Source organism: Anomaloglossus baeobatrachus, chromosome 4 (assembly GCF_048569485.1).
Source record: "Anomaloglossus baeobatrachus isolate aAnoBae1 chromosome 4, aAnoBae1.hap1, whole genome shotgun sequence".
In the NCBI taxonomy this organism is placed as follows: domain Eukaryota; kingdom Metazoa; phylum Chordata; class Amphibia; order Anura; family Aromobatidae; genus Anomaloglossus; species Anomaloglossus baeobatrachus.
This window is the reverse complement of record NC_134356.1, coordinates 594,092,824-594,105,099: the sequence shown is the minus strand read 5'-3', so window position 1 is coordinate 594,105,099 and position 12,276 is coordinate 594,092,824. Positions and strand designations below refer to the sequence as shown.

The following is a 12,276-nucleotide window of genomic DNA, read 5'->3' as shown; positions in this document are numbered from 1 at the left end:
CTGCAGGCGGCAGTTGCCTCCCCGTAGGGGAGGGCTGTCTTGCAGCTCTAACATGAGGTATTTCTTTACCCACCCAGGGACAGCTTTTGGACGTCCCAATCGTCTGGGTCTCCCAATAGAGCGCTGAAGAAGAAGGGAATTTTGTTACTTACCGTAAATTCCTTTTCTTCTAGCTCTTATTGGGAGACCCAGCACCCGCCCTGTTGTCCTTCGGGATTTTTGGTTTGTTTGCGGGTACACATGTTGTTCATGTTGAACGGTTTTCAGTTCTCCGTTGTTACTCGGAGAGAATTTGTTTAAACCAGTTATTGGCTTTCCTCCTTCTTGCTTTTGCACTAAAACTGGTGAGCCAGTGATCCCACTGGGGGTGTATAGCCAGAAGGGGAGGGGCCTTACACTTTTTAGTGTAATTGCTTTGTGTGGCCTCCGGAGGCAGTGCTATACACCAATCGTCTGGGTCTCCCAATAAGAGCTAGAAGAAAAGGAATTTACGGTAAGTAACAAAATTCCCTTCATTTGTGGCAGCCAGGTGTCGCAAAAGCGGGAGAGCCTGCCACCGACCGAGGATGCGGATAGAAGAGGTCGAAAGTCATGAGGAAGCCGCTTTGTTAGCGGCGCCTCCGGTGGTCTTTTTAGGACGTGACTTAGACCGCCATGCATCAGAGTTCCTTTGTTCTTTCTGAGGCCTTTTGGACGAGGAGAATTGGGACCTGCCCGCGCCCCGAAAGGACCGAAACCTCGACTGCCCTCTCCTCTGTTGGGGTATGTTCTGTTTGGGCTGGGGTAAGGATGTATCCTTTCCCTTGGATTGTTTGATTTCATCCAAACGCTCGCCAAACAGCCTGTCGCCAGAAATTGGCAAACTGGTTAAGCGCTTTTTGGAAGCAGAATCTGCCTTCCATTCCCGTAGCCACATGGCCCTGCGGAGTACCACCGAATTGGCGGCCGCAACCGCCGTACGGCTCGCAGAGTCCAGGACAGCATTAATAGCGTAAGACGCAATTGCCGAGGTCTGGGTGGTAATGGATGCCACTTGTGGCGCGGTCGCTTCAATTTGCGCCTGACCTGCTGAGATAGCTTGTAGCGCCCATACGGCTGCGAATGCTGGGGCAAAAGAAGCTCCGATAGCTTCATAGATGGATTTCAACCAGAGCTCCATCTGCCTGTCAGTGGCATCTTTGAGCGAGGCCCCATCTTCCACTGCAAGTATGGATCTAGCCGCCAGTCTGGAGATTGGAGGATCCACTTTGGGACACTGAGTCCAACCTTTAACCACGTCAGGGGGAAAAGGATAACGTGTATCCTTAAGGCGCTTAGAAAAACGCTTATCTGGACAATCATGGTGATTCTGGACTGCCTCTCTGAAATCAGAGTGGTCTAGAAACATACTCGGTGTACGCTTGGGGAACCTGAAATGGAATTTCTCCTGCTGAGACACTGACTCCTCCGCCGGAGGAGCTGAGGGAGAGATATCCAGCATTTGATTGATGGACGCAATAAGATCGTTCACTATGGCGTCCCCGTCTGGAGTATTAAGATTGAGAGCGCCCTCAGGATCAGAATCCTGATCAGCTGTCTCCGCTTCATCAACCAGAGATTCCCCCCGCTGAGACCCTGAACAATATGATGTCGAGGGAAATTCTAAGCGAGCCCGCTTATTCGGTCTGGGGCTGGGGTCTAAGTCAGAACCCTCAGCCTGGGATGTATGAGATACCCCTGGAGGACATTGTTGGTCCAACTGAGGGGGGCCAGGGAACAATGATTCAACAGAGTCCCTTTGCTGAGATACCGGCCTGGACTGCAAGGCTTCTAGTATCTTAGCCATAGTCTCAGAGAGTTTTGCAAACTGGGCTCCTCTTAGCAGAGGCTCTGGCTGAGAAAGTGCCCCAGGGGCCGAACATTGCACACAATGAGGGTCAATGGAACCCGCCGGCAGCTGGGTCGAACAAGCGGCGCAGGCAGCATAATAAGCCTGTGTTTTGGCACCCCTGCCTTTTGTGGGCGCCATGCTATTGTTTTCCCTTAGCAACACAATAGGGTATATAGCCAGAATGAACTGTGCTCATACAGTGTAAAGTATATACTATAAACAAATAATGTATCAATACACTACAGCACCATGGTGCTAGCACCACAGGTGCTGCTTACCACCCGCCTAAAGCGGTTGTGAGGCCACCAGAGACCGTGTCTGGGTCTCCCAGGGTTTGTCCCTCTCTGCAGCGTCGGAGGAGCTGACAGGAATGGCTGCGGCGTCCTGACGAGAGGAGGGAGCCGTGGGCGTGGCCGAGAAAGTGCGGGAACTGGTGCTCACACTGTGCACAGTGAGGGGGGTGGAGTATGCAAAGCATACTCCAGCCCTCAGTGCTGCTCGTTCCGTGCAGCGTCCCGCCCTTCCCCTGCCTGTCAGGGCTGGGGGCGGGAGAAAAGGAAACTAGGCCGCAAGAAAGCCGGGGACTCGAGTATAAGCGTGGCCGCCGTAAAAGTGCGGCCGGCGCCGAAGTCCCCGGCGAACTACAAGTCCCAGCCGCGCCGCAGTTTCCCATGGCAGCGGCGGTTAGCGCGGTAGCCCCTACATATAAACACACTCAGCGACGCTGAGTGTGTAATGGCACAGTTTAACCCGGTCAGCGCCGCTGTCCCCGGTGCACTAGCACACCCAGCAAAGCTGAGGTGTTGCCGTGCGCGGTCCCCACAGGGATACAGAGTACCTTCAAGTAGCAGGGCCATGTCCCTGAACGATACCCGGCTCCTATCCAGCAGGCTCCACAGGAGTTGTGGATGAAGCACGGTCTCAGTGCCTGGAGACCGATAGGATCCCACTTCACCCAGAGCCCTGAGGGGGATGGGGAAGGAAAACAGCATGTGGGCTCCAGCCTCCGTACCCGCAATGGATACCTCAACCTTAACAACACCGCCGACAAGAGTGGGGTGAGAAGGGAGCATGCTGGGGGCCCTATATGGGCCCACTTTTCTTCCAACCGACGTAGTCAGCAGCTGCTGCTGACCAATCTGTGGAGCTGTGCGTGCATGACTGCCTCCTTCGCACAAAGCAAAAAAACTGAGGAGCCCGTGGGAGCACGGGGGGTGTATAGGCAGAAGGGGAGGGGCTTAACACTTTGAGTGTAATACTTTGTGCGGCCTCCGGAGGCATAGCCTATACACCCAATTGTCTGGGTCTCCCAATAGAGCGACAAAGAAATTTTTTTTTTATTTTCACAGCTCAACTCTATTAACTTTTGTGAAGCCCCCAGAGGCTCAAAGTGCTCAATAAACATCTAGATAAATTCCATCAGGGGTCTAGTTTCCAAAATGGGGTCACATGTGGGGGAGCTTCACTGTTTCGGCAGCTCAGGGGCTCTCCAAACGCAACATGGTGCGGCTAACGATTCCAGCTAATTTTCTGTTCAAAAAAGTCAAATGGCGCTCCTTCCCTTCCGAGTCCTGCCGTGCGCCCAAACAGTGGTTTTTCGCCACATATGAGGTATCTGCGTGTTCAGTAGAAATTGCCCAACAAATTTTGGGGGTTCATTTAATCCTGCTACCCTTGTAATGCAATATTTGAGGCTAAATTAACATTTTTGTTGCAAAAAGTAAAATGTTCATTTTTTCCTTCCACATTGCTTTAGTTACTGTGAAGCACCTGAAGGGTTAATAACCTTCTTGAATGTGGTTTTGAGTAGCCTGAGGGGTGCCGTTTTTGGAATGGTGTCACTTTTGGGTGTTCTGTGTCATGTAGACCTTTCAAAATCGCTTCAAATGTGATGTGGTCCCTAAAAAAAAGTGGCTTTGTAAATTTTGTTGTAAAAATGAGAAATTGCTCATAAACTTTGAACCCCTATAACTTCCTTAAATTTTTTTTTTTCCCCAAAATTGTTCTGATGTAAAGTAGACATGTGGGAAATGTTATTTATTAATTATTTTATGTCATGTGTCTCGTTGGTTTTAGAGCATAAAAATTCAAAGGTTGAAAATTAAAAATTTTTCTAATTTTTCGCGAAATTTCCGTTTTTTTCACAAAGAAATGCAAAAAATATCGGCCTAAATTTACCACTAACGTGAAGCCCAATATGTCACGAAAAAACAATCTCAGAATCACCGGGATCCGCTGAAGCCTTCCAGAGTTATAACCTCATAAAGTGACACTGGTCAGAATTGCAAAAAATGGCCTGGTCTTTAGGGTCAAAATAGGCTTGGGGCTGAAGGGGTTAACTATGGAGCAATTTTCTTATTTTTTAAAATGCTTTAGTTCTTTCCAAGACCTGTACCATTTTTATTTTTGTGCTCACCTTTTTCTTTTTTTTTTTTTTGTCTCAGCGTAGGGCTTGTTGTATTTGTGTGTTAACCCATAGTTTATGATCACCCCGCATAGCCCCGGTTCAGCTCCTGAGCACACTCCATACACCCGCATCTCTAGTGTAGTGCAGCGCGTACTGGGGCTAAAGGTGGTTTCCACTGTTAGAAATGAGGATTCAAAAGCTTTTTGTAATCAGCAAATCCAGATACAGTGGAACCTTGGATTACGAGAAGAATCCGTTCTGGGAGTGTGCTTGTAAACCAAGTTACTCGTCTAGCGAAGCAAGATTTCCCATAGGAAATAATGCAAGCTCAGACAATTCGTTGCACAATTTGTGCAATGCGCCATCCTGGTCCCCTATTGTGCCATTCCACACACACGCACACACACACACACACACACACACACTAAGCTCCCCTTACCTTCCGTTCCATCACCGGTCTCCTGGTTTTTGTAGTCCACCGGGTCAGGATGTGTATCTGGTAACCATTGCTATGATGCCGGAACTTCCGCTGCCAGTGTGCTGACATTGAAGGCATGAGCCGCTTGACTGATCAGCGCGCTGCGTTTGAGAAACGGCTGACAGCAGAAGTTCCTCCATCGTCGCGATGGTTACCGGATACACATCCTGTAACGGCGGACCTCAAGAACCAGGAGGCTGGCGATGGAACGGAAAGTAAGGGGAGCATAATATGTGTTTGTGCGTGTTTGTGTATGTTTGTGTGTGGACTGCAAGAGCGGGTCAGAGCGCAGTGAAAGTACGGAACCGGAAGTGTGTGCGGTGAGTATTTGCTCGTATGCTAAAGCTTGCTCATAAACTGAGTTACAAATTTACAGCAAGCTTTGCTCGTGTAGCGAAATACTCTCACACCAAGTTACTCATAAACCGAGGCTCCACTGTAGTACTCTCCCTCCCCGGCTCCTGTGCTGGCTCACCTCCGCTGCTCTTTTCTGTTCTGTTTTTTGGCCGTAGCGGTTTCTAGAGATGAGTGAACCTGAGGATCGGATTTCGAACCGAACACCAACTAAAAAAAACAGCTCGGGTTCGGAGTTTGGATGCTTTTCATGCAAACTTAACTTGTTTGAGCAACGCTGTGCTCAGGTACACTCGGTGCTCAGCCCTGGGCAATTTGCCCTTGGTATTTGAACGGCTCGCACTGTGGGTAACAATAGCGTGATCACATGTAGTGTGCAACCAAAAAAAATATATATTTAAAAATGATCGCCCACCCTCTCCCGGAAGGGGTCAGCATGAATCGCCTGACAGGTTCTCTTTCATTCTGTACAATAACAATACAATATCTGCTTCCCTTTCAGCCAATACAAAACAGTTGTCCTATGAAGAAGTGGTGAACCAGTCCAGCCCAAGCAACTGCACCGTCTACTGTGGAGGCGTTACATCCGGGTTAACAGGTAGGCGTCCTAGTTTTATGTATTATTCCTGATCTATGTGGGCTTTCTATGAGGTTCATGTGTTTTAACCTTTTGTGTCCCTGTCCTAGAACAACTCATGCGTCAGACCTTCTCTCCTTTCGGCCAAATAATGGAAGTCCGTGTCTTCCCAGATAAAGGCTACTCCTTTGTACGGTAAGTTCAGTTACTCCTAAGCAGCAATTAATGCAAAAAAAAACCAAAAACATTTACTCTTTGGTTCGGTTGCTGTTTGCCTTGGAATTACTAGTTTTATTGTATAAAGGTGTAAAGGACAGACTGTTGGGACTTTGTCTGTGATCTTCAAAGCCCCCATGAGTTAAAAAAAAAATAATCATTGCTTGTGGTGTTTTAGTTTTTTTTTTCCCCATACTGGCCAGCACCATCAGGTCACGTGCACACACAGAAGCCTGGGTGTAATTAGACATCTCTTGTATCCATAGGTTTAATGCTCATGAAAGTGCGGCTCATGCTATAGTCAGTGTGAATGGGACTACCATCGAGGGTCACGTGGTAAAATGTTACTGGGGCAAAGAGACGCCCGACATGCTGAATACTGTGCAACAGGTAAGAGCCGGAGAAACTGCCAGTATTTTTATTTTCTGTCCCTTCAGGCACCATTATGAGTGATGTGATCGTGATTTAATGGACATGTGCATGTTTTTTGCAGGACAACTTGTACTTTTGAATGGCACCATGCGTGTTTATGTGATGTACTTGAAAGTAAAGGAAAAAATTCTAAGTGTAGTAAAGTTGCAATTTTTTTAGTACAATTCTGCAATTTTGTTTTTCTACAGCGTTTATTTTATGGTAAAAATGATCTGGCAGTATGATTCTCCAGATCATTACGATTCTACAGAAACCATACATGTATAGTAGTTTTTCTTTTTCGCTCCTAATTGGGAGACCCAGACAATTGGGTGTATAGCTACTGCCTCCGGAGGCCGCACAAAGTACTACACTTAAAAGTGTAAGGCCCCTCCCCTTCTGGCTATACACCCTCCCGTAGGAGTACGGATTCCTCAGTTTTAGCTTTGTGCGAAGGAGGTCACACACGCACGCATAGCTCCATTGTTTTTAGTCAGCAGCAGCTGCTGACTATGTCGGATGGAAGAAAAGAGGGCCCATACAGGGCACCCAGCATGCTCCCTTCTCACCCCACTGTATGTCGGAGGTGTTTGTAAGGTTGAGGTACCCATTGCGGGTACGGAGGCTGGAGCCCACATGCTGATTCCTTCCCCATCCCTTTTTACAGGGCTCTGGGTGAAGTGGGATTTACTGGTCTCCAGGCACTGAGACCGTGCTCCATCTACAGCCCCTGGAGAAGATGCTGGATGGAGCGGAGTACATCAGGGACATGGCCCTGCTTCCTCAAGGTACTCTGTGTCCCCGTGCATTTCGCGCTCACACCGCAGCATGCTGGGTGTTGTAGTGCGCCGGGGACATCAGCGCTGCGGCGCTTGTGCCATGGCCTCATTTCAGCTTCGCTGAAGCGGGCACACTTTTGGGGGAACGGTCGCGCCGGCCGCTGGGACTGCGGCGCGGCTGGCACTTGTGGTGCGCCGGGGACTTCAGCGCGGGCCGCGCTTTTACGGCGGCCGCGCTGATAACTCGAGTCCCCGGCTTTTGCGGCCTGGTTCCGTTCGTTCCCGCCTCCCAGACCTGCCAGTCAGGAGAGGGGCGGGACGCTGGTCAGTGCATCAGCGCTGAGGGCTGGAGTCGTTTTTACATACTCCAGCCCTCACAATAGGCACAGAGGGGACACTGTTTCCCGCACTTTTGTTTGGGAACTCCCACGGGCCGCCCCTCTCCACAGACGCCGGCAGCCATTCCTGCTGACACGCTGAGCTGCAGAGGGGAGCCGGGGAGACCCAGACAAGGAATTCTGCGCCTCTTACCCGCTATTCAGCGGGCGGTAAGCAGCCCTCAGGGCTCACCCCCTCTTGTGCCAGTAGTAATCTTAGTATTTTGTTCCTGCAAATACTTTGTACTGCATAGCGCTGGTCGCCTTTTGGCTATAGACTCTCTCACATTGCAGAGAGCCAACAGCATGTCGTCCACAAAACGCAAGGGTGCCAAGGCACAGACATTATATGCTTCCTGTACCGCATGTGGGACTTTTCTACCGGCAGGCTCCAATGACCCCCATTGTGTGCAGTGCTCGGCCCCTGTGGCACTTGCACAGCCGGGACCTCTGCTGGACGTGACCCAGGGTGTACCACCTGTGAATGCTGTCCAAGTGACAGGAACTGAGTTTACAGCTTTTGCTGACAGAATGTCCCTCACTATGTCACAAATTCTTGACACATTGCGGGCTAGGCCTGTACTTCAGGCCACGGACACTGTGCAATCATTGCCCCCTGGTCCCCCTCGGCTGAATTACTTCCAAGCTCCGGGACGGGCACATACACCTCAGGGTGAAGACTCTGACTCGGACGATGGTCCCAGGCAACCTAAGCGGGCTCGCTATGAGAGGCCTTCACATTCATCTCAATGGTCAGGATCCCAGCGAGATGAATCTATGGGTGATGAGGCGGACGTAACTGATCAGGATTCTGATCCTGGGACCGCTCTCAATCTAGATACACCAGATGGTGACGCCATAGTTAATGATCTTATAGCATCCATCAATAAGATGTTAAATATTTCTCCACCAGCTCCTCTTGTAGAGGAGTCAGCTTCGCAGCACGAGAGAATCCATTTCAGATATCCCAAGCGTACATTAAGCACTTTTCTGGACCACGCTGACTTTAGAGACGCAATCCAGAAACCCCACGCTTATCCGGAAAGGCGTTTTTCTAAACGGCTTAAAGATACACGCTATCCTTTTCCCCCTGAGGTGGTCAAGGGTTGGACCCAGTGTCCAAAAGTGGATCCTCCAATTTCCAGGCTTGCAGCTAGATCCTTGGTTGCAGTTGAAGATGGAGCGGCACTTAAAGATGCCACTGACAGGCAGATGGAGCTCTGGCTGAAATCCATCTATGAAGCTATTGGAGCGTCGTTAGCGCCATCTTTTGCTGCCGTATGGGCACTCCAAGCTATCTCAGCCGGGCTTGTGCAAGTCGACTCAGTCACACGTGCATTTGCCCCGCAGGTAGCACCATTGACCTCGCAAATGGCGGCATTCGCGTCGTACGCGATTAATGCTGTTCTTGACGCTACAAGCCGTACGGCAGTGGCGTCAGCCAACTCCGTTGTTTTGCGTAGGGCCCTGTGGTTGAGACATTGGAAGGCAGATTCTCATTCCAAGAAGTGCTTAACCAATTTGCCTTTTTCTCGTGACCGATTGTTTGGAGAGCGTTTGGATGAAATCATCAAACACTCCAAGGGTAAGGACTCATCCTTACCGCAACACAGACAAAACAAACCCCAACAGAGGAGGGGTCTGTCTGGTTATCGGTCCTTTCGAGGACCGGGCAGGTCCCAATTTTCCTCGTCAAAAAAGACTCAAAAAGATCAGAGACGCTCAGATTCTTGGAGGTCTCAGTCACGCCCAAAAAAGACAGCCGGAGGAACCGTTGCCAAGACGGCGTCCTCATGACTTGCAGTCTCCGATTCCCACACCCTCGGTCGGTGGGAGGCTTTCCCACTTTGGCGACATTTGGCTGTCACGCGTCAAAGACCGTTGGGTGAGGGATATTCTGTCTCACGGGTACAGGATAGAGTTCAGTTCTCGTCTGCCAACTCGTTTCTTCAGAACTTCTCCACCACCAGACCGAGCCGATGCTCTGTTGCAGGCGGTGGCCGCTCTAAAGGCGGAAGGAGTGGTGACCTCCGTCCCTCTTCAGGAACAAGGTCACGGTTTTTACTCCAATCTGTTTGTGGTCCCAAAAAAGGACGGATCGTATCGACCCGTCCTGGATCTAAAGTTGCTCAACAGACACGTAAAAGTCAGGAGGTTCCGGATGGAATCCCTACGCTCCGTCATAGCCTCAATGTCTCAAGGAGATTTTCTAGCATCAATAGACATCAAAGATGCGTATCTCCACGTGCCGATTGCGCCAGAGCATCAGCGTTTCCTACGCTTCGTCATACATGACGAACACCTGCAGTTCGTAGTGTTACCTTTCGGTCTGGCAACAGCCCCCCGGGTCTTCACCAAGGTCATGGCAGCAGTAGTAGCTGTCCTGCACTCGCAAGGTCACTCGGTCATCCCGTATCTAGACGACCTGCTTATAAAGGCACCCTCTCAAGAGGCATGCCAACACAGTCTGAAAGTGGCACTAGACACTCTCCAGAGTTTCGGGTGGATTATCAACTTTCCAAAGTCTCATCTAACCCCGACCCAATCACTGACTTATCTTGGCATGGAGTTTCATACTCTCTCAGCGATAGTGAAGCTTCCACTGGACAAGCAGTGTTCGCTGCGGACAGGAGTGCAATCTCTCCTTCAGAGCCAGTCGCACTCACTGAGGCGCCTCATGCATTTCCTAGGAAAGATGGTAGCAGCAATGGAGGCGGTCCCGTTCGCGCAGTTTCATCTGCGCCCTCTACAATGGGACATTCTACGCCAATGGGATGGGAAATCGACGTCCCTCGACAGGACTGTCTCCCTCTCTCAGACTGCCAAGGACTCTCTGCGTTGGTGGCTTCTCCCCACCTCATTGTCACAGGGAAAGTCGTTCCTACCCCCATCCTGGCCAGTGGTCACGACGGATGCGAGCCTATCAGGGTGGGGAGCGGTGTTTCTCCACCACAGGGCTCAGGGGACGTGGACTCAGGAAGAGTCCACCCTGCAGATCAATGTTCTGGAAATCAGAGCAGTCTATCTTGCTCTGCGAGCCTTCCAACAATGGCTGGAAGGCAAGCAGATTCGGATTCAGTCGGACAATTCCACGGCGGTGGCGTACATCAACCACCAAGGGGGAACACGCAGTCGCCAAGCCTTTCAAGAAGTCCGGCGGATTTTGACGTGGGTGGAAAGCAAAGCGTCCACCATATCCGCAGTTCACATCCCAGGCGTGGAAAACTGGGAAGCAGACTTTCTCAGTCGCCAGGGCATGGACGCAGGGGAATGGTCCCTTCACCCGGACGTGTTTCAGCAGATCTGTTGCCGCTGGGGGACGCCGGACGTCGATCTGATGGCGTCACGGCACAACAACAAGGTCCCAGTTTTCATGGCACGGTCTCACGATCACCGAGCGCTGGCGGCAGACGCCTTGGTTCAGGATTGGTCGCAATTCCGACTACCCTATGTGTTCCCACCTCTAGCATTGTTGCCCAGAGTTCTCCGGAAAATCAGGTCCGACTGCCATCGAGCCATTCTCGTCGCTCCAGACTGGCCAAGAAGGTCGTGGTACCCGGATCTGTGGCATCTCACGGTAGGCCAACCATGGGCACTACCAGACCGTCCAGATTTGCTGTCTCAAGGGCCGTTTTTCCATCTGAATTCTGCGGCCCTCAACCTGACTGTGTGGCCATTGAGTCCTGGATCCTAGCGTCTTCAGGGTTATCTCAAGACGTCATTGCCACTATGAGACAAGCTAGGAAACCAACGTCCGCTAAAATCTACCACAGGACGTGGAAAATTTTCCTGTCGTGGTGTTCTGCTCAGGGTATTTCTCCCTGGCCTTTTGCCTTGCCCGCTTTTCTGTCCTTCCTTCAATCTGGACTGGAAAAGGGTTTGTCGCTCGGCTCTCTTAAGGGACAAGTCTCAGCGCTCTCTGTGTTTTTCCAGAAGCGCCTAGCCAGACTTCCACAGGTACGCACGTTCCTGCAGGGGGTTTGTCACATCGTCCCTCCTTACAAGCGGCCGTTAGAACTCTGGGATCTAAACAGGGTGCTGATGGTTCTTCAGAAACCACCATTCGAGCCAATGAGGGATATTCCTCTCTCACGCCTTTCGCAGAAAGTGGTGTTTCTAGTAGCAGTCACTTCACTTCGGAGAGTGTCTGAGCTAGCAGCGCTTTCATGCAAAACCCCTTTCCTGGTGTTTCACCAGGACAAGGTGGTTCTACGTCCGGTTCCGGAATTTCTCCCTAAGGTGGTATCCCCCTTTCATCTCAATCAGGATATCTCCTTACCTTCTTTTTGTCCTCATCCAGTTCACCAATGTGAAAAGGATTTGCACTTGTTAGATCTGGTGAGAGCACTCAGAATCTACATTTCTCGTACGGCGCCCCTGCGCCGCTCGGATGCACTCTTTGTCCTTGTCGCTGGCCAGCGTAAAGGGTCACAGGCTTCCAAATCAACCCTGGCTCGGTGGATCAAGGAGCCAATTATCGAAGCTTACCGTTCGGCTGGGCTTCCGGTTCCCTCAGGGCTGAAGGCCCATTCTACCAGAGCCGTGGGCGCGTCCTGGGCTTTGAGGCACCAGGCTACGGCTCAGCAGGTGTCAGGCGGCTACCTGGTCGAGTCTGCACACTTTCACGAAGCACTATCAAGTGCATACCTATGCTTCGGCGGATGCCAGCCTAGGTAGACGAGTCCTTCAGGCGGCGGTTGCCCACCTGTAGGAAGAGGCCGTTTTACGGCTCTCTTACGAGGTATTATTTTACCCACCCAGGGACTGCTTTTGGACGTCCCAATGGTCTGGGTCTCCCAATAGAGCG

General features: G+C 50.9%; 1 protein-coding gene across 1 annotated transcript in view; it reads left to right on the top strand.

Annotated features, from left to right (window-relative positions):
* TIA1 (TIA1 cytotoxic granule associated RNA binding protein) overlaps window positions 1-12,276 on the top strand; it is a 77,939-nt gene that overhangs the window by 43,140 nt on the left and 22,523 nt on the right. The window contains exons 9-11 of the mRNA XM_075346152.1: window positions 5,612-5,707; window positions 5,797-5,881; window positions 6,169-6,292. Coding sequence (XP_075202267.1) covers window positions 5,612-5,707; window positions 5,797-5,881; window positions 6,169-6,292 — 305 coding nt within the window. The remainder of the gene's footprint in view (window positions 1-5,611; window positions 5,708-5,796; window positions 5,882-6,168; window positions 6,293-12,276) is intronic.